General features: G+C 35.9%; 2 protein-coding genes across 3 annotated transcripts; one reads left to right on the top strand and one right to left on the bottom strand.

Annotated features, from left to right (window-relative positions):
- The first annotated feature begins 159 nt into the window (after positions 1-159).
- Positions 160-3,195, top strand: LOC108209875 (uncharacterized protein At4g06598). 2 transcript variants are annotated; one of them, XM_017382164.2, is made up of 5 exons: positions 160-299; positions 1,439-2,065; positions 2,195-2,270; positions 2,352-2,478; positions 2,562-2,928. In XM_017382164.2, exons 2-5 carry the CDS (start codon positions 1,440-1,442, stop codon positions 2,798-2,800), a joined length of 1,068 nt encoding a protein of 355 aa, XP_017237653.1. In that variant the 5' UTR covers positions 160-299; position 1,439; the 3' UTR covers positions 2,801-2,928. The 2 variants fall into 2 exon arrangements, with proteins under 2 accessions (XP_017237653.1, XP_017236931.1); XM_017381442.2 differs by lacking the exon at positions 160-299 and adding an exon at positions 954-1,121 and having other exon boundaries at positions 2,562-3,195.
- A 140-nt stretch (positions 3,196-3,335) lies between these two features.
- Positions 3,336-11,833, bottom strand: LOC108205126 (O-fucosyltransferase 9). The gene is made up of 10 exons (XM_017374933.2): positions 11,242-11,833; positions 10,762-10,834; positions 10,431-10,507; positions 8,475-8,563; positions 7,332-7,529; positions 6,387-6,591; positions 6,136-6,303; positions 4,518-4,685; positions 4,196-4,386; positions 3,336-3,941 (listed from the first exon to the last, which is right to left on the bottom strand). Exons 1-10 carry the CDS (start codon positions 11,629-11,631, stop codon positions 3,773-3,775), a joined length of 1,728 nt encoding a protein of 575 aa, XP_017230422.1. The 5' UTR covers positions 11,632-11,833; the 3' UTR covers positions 3,336-3,772.
- Positions 11,834-18,368: the final 6,535 nt, after the last annotated feature.

Below are 18,368 nucleotides of genomic sequence, written 5' to 3'. Positions count from 1 at the left end.
TATAGGAGTATTATAGACACACAAACTATTATGTTACATATATACAACTTTGTTGCAAGTTATAGAGTTAATACTGACAGATCCCCCAGGTACTTGTATGGATGTGTATACTTTAGGCTCCTATTTGCAACAATTTCAGCACAAATTTAATTGACAAGGTGAAAGTGGAAAGCTTCAAGGAAATGCTGTGGGAAGCCTGATAGGTGAATGTGAAGAGATTAAGAAAAGTGCCACCGGAAGCTTGAAACTGGAGTGGTCACCCATTACCAAAGCAGGAACCACAAACTCCCCAAGGAAAGGTAAAGGAATTTTACTTTACACCTTGACGTATATCTACTTGCTCTCCCTTCATCAAAATCTGAGGCCATTGTAATTAAGACTAAATTTTTAAACCGGCGACTTTGGAAATGTCTCAATTAAGTAAATTGTGGACAGATTTTATAATACTAAAATCATCACGTTTGGAAACAAAATTACGAGTATTGGTTTACGATTTATTTCTAGACATCTTGTGATTTATAAATTTAATTGTTGGGTCGAGTTTGGCTTGACCTGAGGTGGAACAAATATTGAAGCTGAATAAGTAATTTGATTGGAGTTTGTGATGAACTGAACTCAAACTTGACAGTATACTCTCAGAGTTTACTCGAGTCGAACAAATACTTTTTTCTTTCTTTTCTTTTCATATGTAATTTATCGGTTCTAATTGTACTCGATATTTTTGGATTGGCTCTGACTACATACTCAGATAGTTTCGGATGGGATATCTTTGTATTTAATGCCAAAAGATAGAGAAAAAACAGTAAATATATTTTCAAGGTTACAAGTGAAATGAATGAAAAAAACAATAAAACAAAAATCCTCCTTAGATAGTTTTCGTGAAGTACGGTAAGGCCTTAGAAAACACCCCTTCCTATTCCAGGTAGAGAGCGCTTTGCATGAACCGAATATACATGGAAGAAAGAGAAAATAAGTTTTATCATCTGTAAACAAATAATAATAACATATAAATAACAACATTTATCCCACACTTCACATTTCTTGATTCACCGCCGATGACCGTGAGCTGGGATACCTTCCCTTCCAGACGGTTTCGCTGCCGGTGGTCAGACATTTCACTGGTATTCTTCTTCTTCATGGACATGCATGCATGCTAATTTCTTTTTATCATTTTACATATATCGTTACATGCTTAGTTTTTCGGTTGATTAAGGCAATATAGAGCGGAAGATGTGAGAAGAGATTCAAATAACACGGACTATAAGCGGATAAGATTTTTGTCTTAGGCCCTCAAAAATTAAGAGTCTCGAATATTATATCATGTGTCTATAAATTTGAAGAACATTTGACTTGTACATGAATTGACCGATTTTGATTAGGGTCCGTGAACTGATATATTGAATGACTGATTTTGTGGGTGTGATTATAATGTTTGCAGTATGGAAGGTTCAAATGGAGTGTCAAACTCAAGTAATTTTTCATACACAAACCTGAAACAAATGTTGCATCCCCCTATAAGCCCCTTGCTATGTATTTCTCCTCCGCCATCAGAGGGCAAATATAACGTGGATGGACAATATAGCCATCAACGCTGTTCCTCCGAGAGTGTGGCCATTGAGGAGCAGCCCTCTTGGGTTGCTGACCTACTCGATGAGCCAGAAATGCAGCCCAAAACGCATAGGCGTTCAGCTAGTGACTCTTCTGCATTATACTTCGATGCATCAACTGGGACATCTGATACAATGCCACCAAATATGGCTGTTTTTAATCCTTGGATGAGCCCTCAAAATGTGGTTCATCGCGGGGATCCAATGCTTGCTTCGTTCAATGCTAATGCAAATGGTAATAGGGGACAACCTAGTAGATTTAGTACTGAAGCACTCTTGAATCATAGCATATTTTCTGTTGGAGACGGAATGATGCTGCAAGGTCCGGGAGCCACTAGTGGTCCGCTAGCTGATCAGGAACTGTCCTTGGCAGCAGAGGCGAATGGACAAACTGAATCTGGTGAAAGTAGTGATCAGTCGCAGGCTAAGTCGAAAGCAGAAGCAAAACGCGCCAAACAGTATGCATCCGGTTCATATTCACAACAGAATTGTTTTTTTTTTTTTGTTGAAGTGTAGATTCTCAATCAGCTTTCTTTTCAGAACATTTTCTATGTTATACCGACATTTGCTTACTTGTGAGATTGCAGGCAATCAGCTCATCGATCACGGGTCAGGAAACTTCAATACATAGCTGAACTTGAAAGGCATGTACAACTATTTCAGGTAAGTAGATGAATAGTGAGACATGAAGGAGTTTATTAAATGAATAAGTTGTTTTAAAAATCGGTATGTTTTGCATAACAGACTGAAAGCTTAAAACTAGCAGGAGAATATGAGTTTCTTGATCAACAGAATCTTATATTAGGCATGGAAAACAGAGCCTTGAGGCACCGTTTAGAAAGTCTATCACAGGAGCAGCTACTTAGGAACAGTAAGTGTCTGTCTTCTCTTACCTTCGAGACAACAGGATGTCCTCCAAGTACTAAGATCAAAGTCATGATATATTTGTAACAGTGGAGCATGATATGCTAGAGCGAGAGCTTATCAGACTTCAGATGTTATATCAAGTACAGAGGCAGCAACTGCAACAGCAAAGCCAGCTCTATCCAAAGCATCGACGGTCCAAGAGTAGAGATTGTGGAAACAAATCTTTAAAGAACAAGGAAGCTGCAGGTTCCAGCCACGTCTCGTTTGGAGATGTTGAATCCCACCTTGCTAGCCTGTCGTTAGCGCCAAAGGAAGCCAGTTCTTAGCTGTGCTTCATTTGATGCTTCAATGTGCATGCTTTTTGTCTTTTCTTTTCTTCACTTCACTTCACTGTTTTATTGTAGTAGTACTACTGTAATCGTAGATGGAACAAAGGGCGAGAAGCCAACCTCAGCCCAAACCTCAGGGCTCAGACCCTGTAAGGCTGTAACGACAATTTTACTGACCAATCCCACCTCTGTCCCAACTGACCAATCCCACCTCTGTCCCAACCTCAGAACCTGTAACGACGACATTACTGACCTATCGCAGATGTATCATAAGAAACCATGATTCTGTTTGTTTGATTTGGCAGGCATCGAGTTGAAACTTAAAATCATGTCTCTGCCTTCCCTAAATGGAAAACTTTGCAGTATATATTTGTTGATATTGTGTTTTTATGCACATGATTCTGCTGTTTATTGCAGGCATCGTGCTTCATGGCAAGCCTCTAAAGTTTCAAACCATGTATACCAGAATCCACACGAAAAGCATTTAAAAACAAGCATGAGAGCGGAAGTTTATATATTATGTGCTAAGATGTAGAAATAGATGTATTAGCATCTGATAAGGCCAAACACTAGTAAACTGTTATCTGCTTCGAATTTGCTTGCTGCAATATATTGAAATTTTTTACAAAGTCAAATCACTCTACACATTCTTCCAACAAAATCATATAAAGCACATAACTACAAGGAGCCTTCGATCTTCTCCAAGAAATTGCAGGAAGCTATATCCGTGTCATGTAGCCTAACCCCTTTCCAAGAATGCCTCTAAGAAAAAATATTTAATACAAAAGAATAATTTACCGTTGTTCGTATGTACAGCATCATATACAACAAATTAAGCTTGTGACACTGCAGATTAGATACTAGTTAGGTATTCCCAAAAATTCGAAACCCTAAAATTTCTCTCCCTACAATAAACAGTGGTAATTACATTCAATACTCAATTGAATGCTAGATGTTATAATTTGTGTTCTAAGTATGTTGTGTTATGTTACTGTTTTCATTTTTTGAATCTGCTTGTTTACACATGCAATCAGGGATGGGATACGTGTAGAGTGAGCCACTGGCCTTTCTTATTTCACACCCTTTTATATCATTGTGATGAAGCATGTCTCTTAGTGGGCGCTTGAAGTTTTCCCACCTGCAAAATAAGTAGATTAATATTTGATGCTTTCCTAATTGCTAAAAACGTGTACAGCTGATGATGATAAATTTCATAATAATGACAAGTAATTAATTAGGTATTGCTACTGATCTGCTGATATTTTTGCAGAAGATATAGAGGCATTTTAGAAAAAAGTGAGAACTCAACATTCAGTAAGCTAATTTCTTACTATTAGTAGAGTTTATTAAAATCCAAAATAAATTTAAAAGATGAATATAGGCACATTTTACCTGATTCTTGGGTTATCAAATAGGAGTGCTAATTTCCTCTTATCAGGTTTCACCGTCTTGGCATGACCTTCATTCAAGTAGCGTCTGTGACCAATTAAGAAGTGAGGGAAATTTCCACCCTGCGTGGTGATAAAGACTTCACTGTAAAGGCATACTGTATAGTCGAGAGCAGCCAACCTCGATGAGTGCCCCTGCACCAGAGCACACAGTTAGTAAAGAAACCTCTCGGTCAAATCTTGTCGAAGACAAGATTGGTGTGTGTGTGTGTGTGTGTGTGTGTGTGTACATTTATCAAAGGAAGAGGAAGAATTAGGATTATTACCTCGAATGGAGCAAGCTCCTCTGCTGAAGCTAAAGTGTCCTTTGTTTCTAAACGTGGGAACATTTGTTTAAGTGGTGCCATATACTTTTCGGCCTTGTATATTTTACCCGCTGCAATGTACACTGACGTGTTATTGTCAAAACCCATTCCCCTGAGCATCATTCCCACCTACAGATGGAGATTATATATCTTCAGGAACAATTTAACAAGGTTATTGTTTGAGTGAATCAGATTATGTTTTCTGAAAATTAATCCAAGCCTATGCTCATTGCCTCATTCTATTCTATGCACAACACATACAAATAGCCACATTTCTTGCCCCTCTTACAGATTCTCAAAGTATAAGATACCACTACTGTACCAATACTTTACATTGTTACAGGCGCCAATCAATGACCACAACTCTATACTGGCATACAGTCTCTGCTGGGAAAGGTTAAAGCATTCATATAAGCATGTGACACTTGCTGTCTTAGCCTTCTTTTTTACGGTAAAATTATTTGGAACACTGGGCGACCCCTGTTGTAAGAACTATGTAGAGAACCAGCAACCATACAACATCTAGGCATTCCACCTCCATCTTTCTCCGCAAGCAGAAAGGTCACCTCATACTAACCTAAAATCTAATTAACTTAAGCAGGTTTTTGCACTACAGTTTCTCTTTACAAACGAACTTTATTCTCCTTGTATAGTTCATTTTTTTAATATACTAAATTATCTCCAATCCCCCAAGTGATATAGTTTTTTAAGGATACTTTCTTAATTTTAGGTGTACTACAATTTTAGGTGTACTTACAAGTGATTATTGCATTAACTGACCCCAAAAATTTTAAAATGACATTACTATTTCTAAAGCAGGAGTAATAAGTTTGGACAAGTTCTAATTTGAGATGGCGTGAAGAAACGTAAAAAAGACATTTTCATCCAGCAACTATCTTGTTAAACTGCAATTGACAGAAACCACACGTCCACAATATGCATATAGTACAGCTACTACCAAGTATCAACAGAAACCAATACTACGAAGATCTTTCTCTCTGTTGTGAGGATGCACGTCTGTAACAACATTTTCACAGACTATTGAGTAAGTTAAGACAAATACCATTATGTAAAGGGTACAAGCTAAATTTGTTTTGATCCTTAAATAAATGACTCAGAATCTCAGATGCTGCACTACATAAACACATAGCTATCGTCGTAATTGTCAAAATCAATTCAGTTTGTCAGTTTGTACATTCTCTATCTTTCCTACTTTCGTGAATGTCTACAAATGATAATATTTATAACTTGGTAAAAACTAAAAAAAATAACTTTCATCATGCATAGATCTTCTTATCTTGAAACAATTTTTTTGTAAGGGATCTTCTTATCTCGAATCAGCTTGACTGTTTCAACCATTTAATCATTGAAATAAAAGCTAGGAAAAATAAATAGAAAACACAGCCAAGTTAATGCATGTATACTAATTTAGTTTTTGCATTGATCATGCGTCGATCCATTGGTTTTTATGCCTGTTTCCCACTCACAAATTATACCCTAAACATATATAATGTAGATATCTAAGAAGTTAAAACTGTCAAGAATTCAAACAATCATACTTATGGCAAAGCATACATACCTCCAGAGGCGTTAAAGGACATTTCCCATCCATACGAATTGCACCAGGCTTTATGATTCGACCTCTCTTCCGAAATTTTCCTCTCCAACTCCTTTCACGGGCGATATCCATTTCATGTTGCTCTTCCTCACCACCATCATATATACAACATGAAAATGCAACCATGTCCTGCAAAAAGAACAAAAACCTCAGAGAACATGTAGCATAGCACAGTTCTGATCTTCATCCTTACACATAATAATAAGTAGCACCTCTTCAAATCGGAGATGCACCGAGATGTACTTCCCTCCACTACTAGTACTATTCTTAACCATTCTATCCACCATTTTTGCCGCAAGTGTGCGTATTTTTTCTGAAAATCTAAGTGCTTCAAAATTGGCTAAACATCTAAGTGCTTGGACGTTTGAAGGAACAGCATGAGCCAACCTGTTGGAAAATGGTGCAATGCGCACAGCCCTGCATGATTAATAAGGATCCTTGTTAATTGTCACATGAAAGCTGTTGCAAGAATGATACAGCAAACACCAATCATCTTCTAAGAAACACTAGCAAAGATGTATACACCTACTGTGCAGAGAATATAGAATGACCTTAAACAGTCACATGTAATAAGGCAGTAATTTATACCCATACCTAAAAACTCAAACACCAAGCGAAGAGAGGGGCATAAACACATTCACCTCTGATGCATATGGTTGGGTAAGGCCTAAAACACTTGATTTTGGGGTCATCCGGAATGAGAAGAAATTCTGAGGGCCACTTCTTTAGAACAAGGTTGTACTGAAATCTCCAGAAACCCTAGCAAGTCTATTAACTTGATTCAAAATAATAATAGCATCTTTGATCTCTCAAGTGCATCAGTTTCTTCTAACTCTAACTATTGCTTGCTACATTTATGATATTAATCCACTAGTTTTCAATCCTCGTCTTTTCTTGCATTACCTGGATGTTTAAATCCGTAAGTGCTACTGGCTAAATCACAGGTCTTTACTTCTTACATATATTCGATGTTTCTAAAAGCAAAATTAAGAACTCAGACATCTATTTTGATGTCTGAACATTCAAAGCTGTCGCGAAATTATTTAAGAAAAAAACTGTTGCAAAATTCATCAGAATTCAATTGGGGGTCAACTAAATATTCATGTGACTAGCAGAATAGAATTGGAAATAGCTCCCAGTGTCAAGGTGTCACATACCCCAATTCGAGTAGCTTTGGAAGGACCTTCTGAAGATAATATGTTGAGCTGGACCAGCCTTTGACTCGCAAATTTATAATGTTACTGATATTATTGTCAAAACGCTGCAGTATATCCTCTGGGAGCGCTCTAACCACATTCACATGATTCCGGAGAGCATAAATGAAGAATTCTTCATCAAATATGTCTGCAAATTTGCTGGAGAAGTATACACGATATTATTAAATGAGCCAGACGAGAATAAAACATACAATATTTCAGGACCCAAGTAGTTCTGGACTATATTAAACTTGCTAGCATAGAGTAATCAAGTTATTTGTGCACACTTCGTGGTCCATTATAAATAAACAGGACCAAGGAGAAGATGTGGTAAGGTTGTCATTGCGGCTAGCTCGAATATCCAGAAGTAGGTGACACTGTTAGCTGGAATTTAGGTTCAATAGAAGTTAGATATTAACTCTTAAATGATATTAAAAGATGTAGTTCAATTCTATAACTAAGAGTTATAATCAATTCTAGTTTACATATATGCCACACTAAATTTGCTGCTATACTGAAAAAACTCGATTACACTTTAAACAGGAGAGATATAGTTGGAGGTAGCTATTAGAAACATTTAGGATACAACATGAAGAAATTAGTTATAATGTGTTCTTAGTGCATATTGAGTTGAAGGAACACATCATACTATGTTAACTATATTACATTGAGGGGAGTGTATATATTGGTTCTCCACATCATAAAATCATATATTGACATGTTGAAAACACCTTAGAAAGTCCAGCTGACTTTCTTCTTAGTGTTTGCAAGTTATCTGCGTACTGACTCTCACCCCCTCGAAGAAGTTTATAGTTTAGGAGTAATCTGGACATGAATGTAACTGAAATTTCTCCATAGGATTTGATTTTGTGTATAAAGATAAAATATTCTAGCTCATAAAATTTAGTAGCAGGTACTCAAACCAAAGAGCTATTGAGTTTTAACCACATTATCACTAAACAAAAACACTACAGAACTCTTAACCTCGATCTTATTGGTTCATATCACAGAACAAGTAGACATCACTTCTACAAGGTTTTGGGCTATAAAAATACCTTTAAACTTAAAAACACGCATTAGAAGAACTAATTTTACATAAGTTACCTGGAGTCACGCCACACACTATTTAAATGAAAATATGGAATGACAAGAGTAGCATTTAGCAGTCCTGCAACAGCCACTGCATCACATATCTGCATACAATATAAAGAAACTACTAAATTTCTTTTAGGATTCAAGATAGGCAACCCTTTTCATCACACCATTATGGCACAGAGTCTCATTGTTAAATTTCATCACAGTTATTATGGCAGCAATGATTATTATGACAAAGACCTTTCACAAAGGACTTTAATATCCTGTGCAACTGAGGTTAGTTAAAGTTAAGAGTGAGCAAACGGTTGCTTTTTATACATGGGATGTTCTTGGGATCAGGTTGAATTTACTATCAAATATTTCTACAAGTTCATAGTCTTGACAAAGTCATTTTCAAAATATATTTTTCGAGAGGTCCATGTAACAAATTGTGGTTGATGGGCAAACCAGTCTCTTCAATGTGCGCATTCTACCTACAAATCTAATTAACGGTCAATGTGACAACTAGAGTTCAGTAAGCATATCTAACTTCTCTATGTACCGACACTGCCATTTACACAACTGTCCAACTCTATGGCTTGACTTGTGTTCCACACAATTGTTTGACATATTTACATAAACAATATAAAATCTATAATATGTCGACATTTGAGGCAATTTTCTACTTAGTCACATGAAACTCAGATCTTTTACCAATATAATTGTTTGTCAAAACGTCAAGGGTTTTGGTTAACACATATCACTGAAATTTATTTCTTCACTATTGTTGCAGGATTCTCCCTTTTAAATTAAGATAAACATAATATGAGATGAACCATTTAATTACCTATATGTATGCTTAATTGCAAAGCAGATACATTGAAATCTTGCAAATTACCATCTAGCTCTGCCCTTCTATAGTTCACAATGCTCATGCTCAAACTATAGTCTGTTTCAGTTTTCAAGCTTTGAAAAAGTATTACTTTTCAGCATTCATAAGTCCAACTTATCTGATATTTGAGGATAGACACATGGTATTTTGTTATGGACCTTAATACATAATATACATGCTTGGATTGTCAAAATTGAAATGATGAGGAGTGTTAGACTATTTAGCTCCTCTGCAACTGCATATAAACTACAATCAAAACATTTACTGAGTGCTTCCATTTTTTATTACTGATTTACAGTAGCTATTAGCCTACTGGCTAACGTTTACACTAGTTTTAGGGAGAATCCAATGTAGGAATGGGGTTCACTTTGAATTCAAGCCATTTTGCCCTCATTCTGTTCTCTAATTTTATTTCAGGTCCTGGATTTAGAAGTGCATAATGCTAAATATTTTCCTAGCAGAGCACACCCTGCCATAATATCTAAGCCTATATGATTACTGCACATGCAGGCTATAGAGGCTAGTTCCCTCTCAATAGTCCATGGAGTAGCCTCATTAAGCATTCTTTTTATGAGGCACTGAGATGACACAGAATATAGTGCTTCCCTCATTAGTAGGAGGAGATTTTTCTACCCGGCTTTCTTAGTCCTATTCAGTTGACTTCTTAACTAAGATATTTGAAGAATTTAGGGAGAGATCTCCGGTACACGTCATGGTTACATTCCCAACTAACAGAAATATGTGCAAGTAACTACAGAGCTAATAGAAGGCATACTAATCTGCGAATTGCTTGGGGAGCGTAGACGTAGCAGTCCATCCAGACTCTTAACAATTTAGGAGAGATTTTTATCTTCATAAATTATCACACATAACATACAACACGGTTCATCTTAATAATTTTAATGAGAATAGCCATGCAATTTTGAGGGATTCTAACTTAATGAACTAAGAAAAGATTTAAAATTTAGCATAAAACTCTGTGAATGTTTCCAATATAATCCCCTTACTACTGATCTCAAACCAAAAAAAGAAGATAAACACATTACACATAAACTCAGTTTAAGTGACCAGACACTATGTAGATCAGAACATACCGATAATCTTTGCTGGTTTAGACCGCCATTTGCCTCAATTATAAGAAAACCATTTGAGCTTGGCAGTTCTTGCAAGTCTGGAGACAAATCAAATAAGTAAATAAATTAAAACATGTCAAATCAAAGACCAGATAAAGATTCTTAATAAATTAATTTCTATCAACAAAAAAATACATGACCTAAAATATCATTATTAATACTCCACTGTAAGCTAAAACACTGTAGTTGTAGATGACTTGGGAGATGTAATCTTAAACATTCTCAAAGGACAACCATAATAGAGGATATATAAGTCCAGCAGAGTTGATATGTTAAGGATTAAATGTCAAACCTGATTGAGATGTGATTTGGTGAACACAAGGCTTCCAACCTTGACGTAGTTTTGGATTCCAAACGTTGGACAACTGCAGAATTTCAATGTGAGAACATCTCTAGTCAGATTACTCAAGCATGAAAAGGGAATAGGATTATTTAGATATATAATAAGAAGTTACAGAAGTTGCAAGCATTACTGCATAGACATATATGGATAAATAAACAAATAGATCATAGACTCAACAATATCAACCCTACTAAGGAAATTGACAAAGTAACCAACAATGCCAAATATAACAAACACACCTCAGTTTGTCACATACATTACAAAGCCTAAAAACAGTAATTACACTACAACTAGCAACAACACAATTACCGAAACAAAACAAGTTCATTAACCACAAAACTAGCAAGCAAATTGACTAACCAACAATGCACCTTATATTACGAAGTCCAAAAACTGAATAACAACATAATTATAGTAACATAAAATTACCGAAACGTAAGAAGTGCCATTACTATTTTCCGCTTCCATATGCGGCCACAAGCGCTTAAAAACCTGGTTACTCCGATACACGGAGCCCGGCGGTCCACTCTTATTCCCAATCTTATTAATCACCACAACATCAAACCCTAGCGTCCCCATATACAACAACATCCCGGAGATATACAACAACGGCGCGAACAACAGCACGCCTCTCCGCCTATACACCGCGGAGATGACAACATACACAATTCTCTCCATAAAGTTCTGTAGCTCGTACGAATCCACGCCGTTGGCGAAGATTCCTCCGCCGGCGGAACCTGATTTCTTCCGGCGGAGTCGCGGCGATGGCGGCGGAGACTGCGTGTTCGCTCCGCCGCCCAAGCGGCTGAACCCGTGCATAATTCACGGCTCAATATATATAGATCTCTTGACTGAGCTTAGTTCTGAAGCAAGTCGTAAAGCGCGAGTAAAAAGAGAGTGAGATATGTAAAGGAGATAGAGATTGGAGTGTATGTATAGGTGTAAGTAAAGGTTAGGAGGAGGTGGGGGAGTTAATGGAAAGCGTCGGTGATGGACATGGTGACAGCTAGAGGAACCAAGTAAGTGGTCAACTAGTTGCGTTTTCCTTTTATTTGTCTGCATTCGCTATGTTCGTTATTTTTGTTACATTTAATTCTTGTTATTTACTTTTTTTTTTGAGCAAATTTTCTTGTTATTTACTTATTTTCGGTCTTTTTTTTTTTTTTACCATAAGTATGCTTTTAATTATAGTGTGATATAAAAGGATTGTGTATTTTATTAGATTATTATCTAGAACAACAAATAAACAAGTCACATTATTTAAAATACCCATCATCGATTTCCATAATATCACGATCCGAAAAAATATCTGAACATCATTTATTAATACTATATCATGTAGTGTTCTGGATATATATTAAAAACGCTGCATTGTCTGACGTTTGTTAGAGTGAGAACGCTATTTCATGTAACGTTCTGTTACGATTAAAAAAACATAACGCTACATGATTTAGCGTTCTGCTGGGGTTAAAAAACAGAACGCTGCTTCGTGTAGCGTTTTGTTGGGTTAAAACAATAAAACAGTACATGATCTACCATTTCTTTCAAAAATTGAAAATGCTAGATTATATGGCGTTAATAACTGGTATTCGGGATTATTTTTTCTAACTCTATAATTTTAGGAATTACATATGTGTTTTGTGACATGTGGAACTTTTTTACCAAATAAATAGATGGGTATGGTTGGAGTGTGATTTTTTCAAAATATTGACTATATTTTTTATTTTTGATATTTCTACTCACAGGTTGGAAATGCTCTAAGGGTGATGGATTTTGTTAGATTAGAAAATTTTCAAACAAATAAAAGTGTTAATTAAAAGTAATTAATACAGATTAAAAATTTAAAAGTTTGGATATCATGTAAAGGAACAATCAATTCCAATACAACATCGCTCATGTTTACAATTTTAGTCAACTTCTTAAGAGTCACTCCAACTATGAAAAATCTTTAGCTAAAACTTGAGTTGGCATATCAAAAATAAAAATTATAGACAAACTCTTGAAAATATCACACTCCAACCATAATCTCCCATTTTCAATAATTATAGTAAACCTCTTATGCATGACTATATTTGTCGAACCTCTACATGCATATAAGAAATTTTTAGGAAATTACACATCATTTATTACCATATTGAACTGATATATTCTATTTATAACAATCTAAAATATTAAAAACATACTGTTAGGTCCCGATAGATGGTTTAATTAAGCTAGAAGGGGGGGGTTGAATAGCTTAATCACCAATTAAAAATATTTATGTCGTTTTAAAAAGTTTTCACCCCTTCTTTAGAACTTATATCGAGAGTATTGGCAGTTACGTGCGGAAGTGTAAGAAAAGAAAAGGAAAATATCACACGAGCGATTTTATCCTGGTTCGCGGTGGCTAACTCAACCCTTGGAGTCCACTCACCCCTAGTCCAGTCCCCGAGCTCCTCCCCGGACTCGAGATTTCCTCTACTATAAAGAACTCCTTTACAGTAGGCGGAGAAGCCTTTACAAATATATATCTTGGAGCGTAACTCTTCGTTACCTCCTCACTATAAATGTAAATAACAAGACTTGTCTCGGAACGTAACTATCCTTGTTACTTCCTCAAAGTCGTTGCACCTCCAGTGGTCTTTGTACTTCTAAACCTTTCGCCGGTCTTGGATCTTAGGTATTAGGTCTTGGGTCTTTCCTCTTCTTCACGGTGCGATGACTATCAACTCCCCGTCAATACGTCAAAGACTTGGGTCTTAGAACGAAGATCACCTCACTTCACTTCACCTCACTGCAAAAGTTAGAACACAATATCCACAAGCAAATATATCCTTGTTTTATAAAAGTTTTGGTTCCGCAAGTTTTAGTCCAATTTTAACCACGTTGAAATTAGTCGATTATAACGTTTTAGTATGGTGGTTAAGTCGTTGGTTCAATTTTAACAAATTATATCGCGCGGAGAAATATAAGTTGTTGATTTTAATAAGATCGAGTGATAAGTGAGTTTTGAAAAGACGGAGTCGAAGTCGAGCAAGATATATCACACACACTCTCACAAACGCAATCGAACCAAGTAGCTTGTTCGGATAACACCCCGCGATAGCGAAAAGGCCCAAACAGGGTTTACCACCGAAACAAGTAAAAACACTCACGTCACACACGTTCGGAAAATAAACACGTAATACCACGTATCTTATCTTAATGATATCCCCACCGAGCACAGGGCTGAAAAATGGGTTTCTCACTAAAACAAGAAGGGTATGGGAGTGATGGGAATGGGAGCACAAATATGAGTTAGTGAGCAAATAAAGTTAGTGCACAAATTCCCGATAATAACGAGTGGCCAACTCGAGTATTTTGAAATCAAGAGAGCTTAAGATGAAGAGAAATTTGTTTAAAAAGCCCTTTGAAAATGGTCGGTGAAGACACGAATAATTGAAGCTAAAAGAAACCACTTACACGATTAATGCACGAAAGTTCGCCGGAGAAATTCGTCGGAGGTTCGATACGACTTTAAGCACATGAACGAATTTGAGCAGCCCTTCGGGAGGTTGAAAAGAGTGGTTTATGAAAATGCTAAGATGAGCGAGGCTTGGTTGGGTGGAACGAAGCTTCGGGGTTTAAAACCTTGTATATATCGGAATATATGAAGAATCGAAGGTTTTAAAGATGAAGTAGAAGAAGTAGGCACTTGAATAAACTTTGGGAGAGTGTTTGTTCTTCAAAATCTCAGCATATATTTGGCTATTAGCTTAGGAAAAATGAATGGGTGGAGGGGTGTATTTATAGGTGAGAATGGGTGGGGTAAATGTAAGAAAAGTAGAAGTAAAAATGCAAATGGTAATTTTGCAAACCTTGGCCACCACTCAACTTTGTCCCCTTGTCCCCCACACCTAAAAAGGTGTTCTTGACCAGCATCTTGGACTAAAAATTCAGGGCATTTAATGTACTAGAAGACAGACACGCTTTACGAGATACCGAAAAAAACCGTTACATTAAAAGCGCGATATTTCGAACGTGCGAAATAAATTACGGAAAAAATATGATAAATCTTAGAATATTAGAAAATGGCATTCTGGAAATTTTGGTAATTTTTGGTCAACCCTAGCTTGGTCAATCGTTCAGCCAGTGATCGGGTCGGCAGACAGAAAACGCTCCGAAATGAAAGTTCTCGGAAAATTACGAAAATTTAACCATGCACTAAGAATAATATTTAATTGGCTAATCTCAAGTTTCAAGTCATTTTGGCAAGTGGAAGTATTTTATTTGGATTTAAAACGATAAATCAGGTTTTCGGGTTTCAAATAAAATACGATAATTCTTTCGAAATTATCAGAGAGGGTTTATGGCCAAACTTAAAACTTGAATAAATACTTAAAATATATTCCCATAAAGATAAAATACTTTTGAGGAACGGGAATAATCTTAAGGTATTTAAACCGATTTTCTAAGATAAACAGAGAAGGATACTTGACGAAGGTTTTGATACCAAAATACTTAGAAAAATATTGTTCATGATAAATCATGAATTTGATACGTTGAAAGAGCTTTCTAAGTATTGCGAATATTTTTCTCCGAAAAATACTGAATTTGAGAGACCGGGAGAAAATATTCCAGAAGAGGTATAAAACTGATATTAATATTTAAAGACAAATATTAATATGGAGAAAATAAATCCTTCCTTTAATAAAATAAATCTTGAGGAATGAAGGATTTAGTAGTTTTTGAAAGATTTAAAATAATTTATTCCGAGAGATAATAAATGTTTAAATATGGAATAAATTACTTTAAATATTATTTTTAAATAATGTAACATGAGTACTCTAAAGATTACCAAATATTGATAGTCCTTTTTCGAGCTTCATGTAATTTTATTGTTGCAGTAGCAAGAAAGAGGTAATTGTAGTCTCTCGAAACGCCTCTGCGCCACTATTGCGTAATCAGAAAAATTTCCTTTAAAAATAAATGTATTTTGATATGAAGGAAAATTTAGAGATTAAAATTACTTGCCAAAAATAACTTTCCACTTTTAATTAATCAAATAAATTAATGACCTATTTGTGAGGATTACTAGGTGAATTTAATTTTAATGTTTGTCACAAATACCGAAACAAATATATAAATAATTATATATCGAAGATATCCTTTCAATCTTCCCCTTTTTGGTATTTGTCAAACAAACACAAAATTAAATTTTAAAAGTGTGTGCTTCCCCTACGTGTATGCATGAGTTTGAAAATTAATTTTCTCACACGAAGCACTAAGCAGAATAAGGGGTAATCCTTCCGATTTCCTGAAATAGACAAGAAATTTGTTAGAAAGTAATTTTTGCAATTTAATTTGGGAAGGTCTTAAAATTTTTAATTTTGTACGTTATATACTAACGTCTTCTTCCCGTTAATATTCATACGTTTTTCTTCCTCTTTGGATTAAAACTTAAAATTATATAACGTTCTTCTTCCCCTTTTGGTTGATAAAAACCAAAAAGGAAATTATATCAGATTCTCTTAAAAGAATCAGAAACGTGTGCAGTGGATGGAGTCTGATTTGATTTAACCCCGATTTTTCCTTTTAATTTTATTCTGTAAAATCGAAATTATCGATTTACATAGATATATATTAGCCAAGTCAGTTTTATACTTTAACTTGTAAAAAGAATTCGAATTTTATTTAATTCGAGAGCAGTATTTAGATCGTTGCTCGTTAATATTATTAATATTTATTCAAGTCGAGATTTAAATGATTCGATCGAGAATTAAATTTTATATTCGGAATATTAATTTTGAGATATTAATCTATCAAAATTAATTTCGATAAATAAATAAATACTGTGTGTTCTCGTGTTTGCAGAAAAATAAACGAGACAAATGTATCCGAAATATTGTAGGTTTTATATTACAATCAAAATGTTCCTAGTAATCAGTGTGGTTCACTGATTATCTTGGAACAGAAACCCACAACAAGTTTATTTTTGTACGCCAGTAGAAACAAACATTACTGGCCCCACACAAAAACAACCTGAAACAACAGAAAACATTAGTTTTAAAAAGTCAACCGGTTCAAACAACCGGTCCAGCAGCCACGAACCCCAAGTCAGCATTGAAATCTGTCAGATTAGGCAGATTAGCAGTCACAGAAATGTTTCCAGCACACACATTCTCAAAGTCCACGTCATCACCAACATCTAAATCAATCACAGCCTTTTTCCCTTTGTCTACATGCTCAATCCCCAATTTGCCTTCTAGATAGGGGTGTAAATGAGCCGAGCCGAGCCGAACTCTAGAGTGCTCGTGTATCGTTTGTTAAAAAATTAGCGAACTCGAGCTCGAGCTCGAGCTTGGATCGAGCCAAAAATACTGTTTGAGTATCGACTCATTAAGGAATAATTCTGTTCACGAACGGCTCGCGAACCGCTCACGAACATGTCTCACGAGCTGTCTCACGAGCTTTTGCTCACGAACCACTCATTAACTAACGTTCACGAACGTGTCTCACAAATTTTGCTCATTAAATAACGCTCACGAACGTGTCTCACAAATTTTGCTCACCAACCGCTCATTAATTTTGTTCAGTAGATTGTTTAATAAACTTTGATAACGAGCTAGCTTATGCTCATAAATTTATTTACGAGTTTGTTTGTTATTTAATTTAATTAAAAAAATTAAGGAATCATAAATTCATAATATATCATCCATTAATAAAACTCCCACATCCACGAGTCATGTTCACGAGCCAAGTTCACGAGCCAAGTTCACGAACTCATAATTCGAACTTGTTCGCGAACTATCGAGTCGAACTCTATTGTGCTCAAGTTCAGCTCGTTTATATAACGAACCTTAAAATTGTGCTCAAGATCGACTCGTTTATGAATCGAACCGAGGTCGAATCGAGCTTTTTTCGAACCGAACACCGAGCGATTATCGAGCGTATCAACTCATTTACAGCCCTACTTCTAGATTTGTAACTTTAGAAGAAGCTTCTAAGAGTTCATTTTTAAGAGCCTTAATCTCATGTAAATTATCCTCATTTTTAATCTTAAGCTCATTAACAACAGCTCTTAACACTTCATTTTCTTTAGCATAATCCCGGTTAATAGATTCCATAGGTGGGGTAGGGGGACCATACTTATAAGGCACTATATCCTTTAGGGGAACCTTTTCAACAACTAAGTTCTCTACCCTACAATATTCTATACGCTGAGCAAACACACGTGGGGTAGGAATCTTAAACAAATCAAATACAGCAGTGAGCAGTAGACCGTAAGGCATATAATCAAGTTGAAAAGCAAGGAACATGTTCAGTATTATCACATAAACCATGTTAAACTCGAGCCTATTTGTGACTAGTTGGTACATGATTTTTAAATCAATAAAGTCGAAGTACTGATCGCCTTGGGGTTTAGGCAGCAAATTAGCCCTAAGTATGATAGCTAGTTGTTGGAAACTAGGCAGAAAGTGCTTAAAACTAACCCCGCAGTTTTCATGACACAACCCTATAGGAGCCTCTGTCCCACAGAAAAATCCGATGTGGATTTCGAAATCCCGTTGGTTGAACCGATATGCCTCGTATATATT

This window comes from Daucus carota, chromosome 1 (assembly GCF_001625215.2).
Source record: "Daucus carota subsp. sativus chromosome 1, DH1 v3.0, whole genome shotgun sequence".
Lineage (NCBI taxonomy): Eukaryota > Viridiplantae > Streptophyta > Magnoliopsida > Apiales > Apiaceae > Daucus > Daucus carota.
Note: the sequence above shows the minus strand (reverse complement) of the source record. Positions and strands in the feature narration are given on the sequence as shown.

Coding starts and splice junctions, on each gene's coding strand:
- LOC108209875 (XM_017381442.2), top strand. CDS start 1,440: ATGGAAGGTTCAAATGGAGTGTCAAACTCAAGTAATTTTTCATACACA. Junction 2,271..2,351: donor GGCATGTACAACTATTTCAG/GTAAGTAGATGA, acceptor TTTGCATAACAG/ACTGAAAGCTTAAAACTAGC. Junction 2,479..2,561: donor GGAGCAGCTACTTAGGAACA/GTAAGTGTCTGT, acceptor TATTTGTAACAG/TGGAGCATGATATGCTAGAG.
- LOC108205126 (XM_017374933.2), bottom strand. CDS start 11,631: ATGCACGGGTTCAGCCGCTTGGGCGGCGGAGCGAACACGCAGTCTCCG. Junction 10,835..11,241: donor ATGGCACTTCTTACGTTTCG/GTAATTTTATGT, acceptor GAAATTCTGCAG/TTGTCCAACGTTTGGAATCC. Junction 3,942..4,195: donor TTTGATAACCCAAGAATCAG/GTAAAATGTGCC, acceptor CTTATTTTGCAG/GTGGGAAAACTTCAAGCGCC.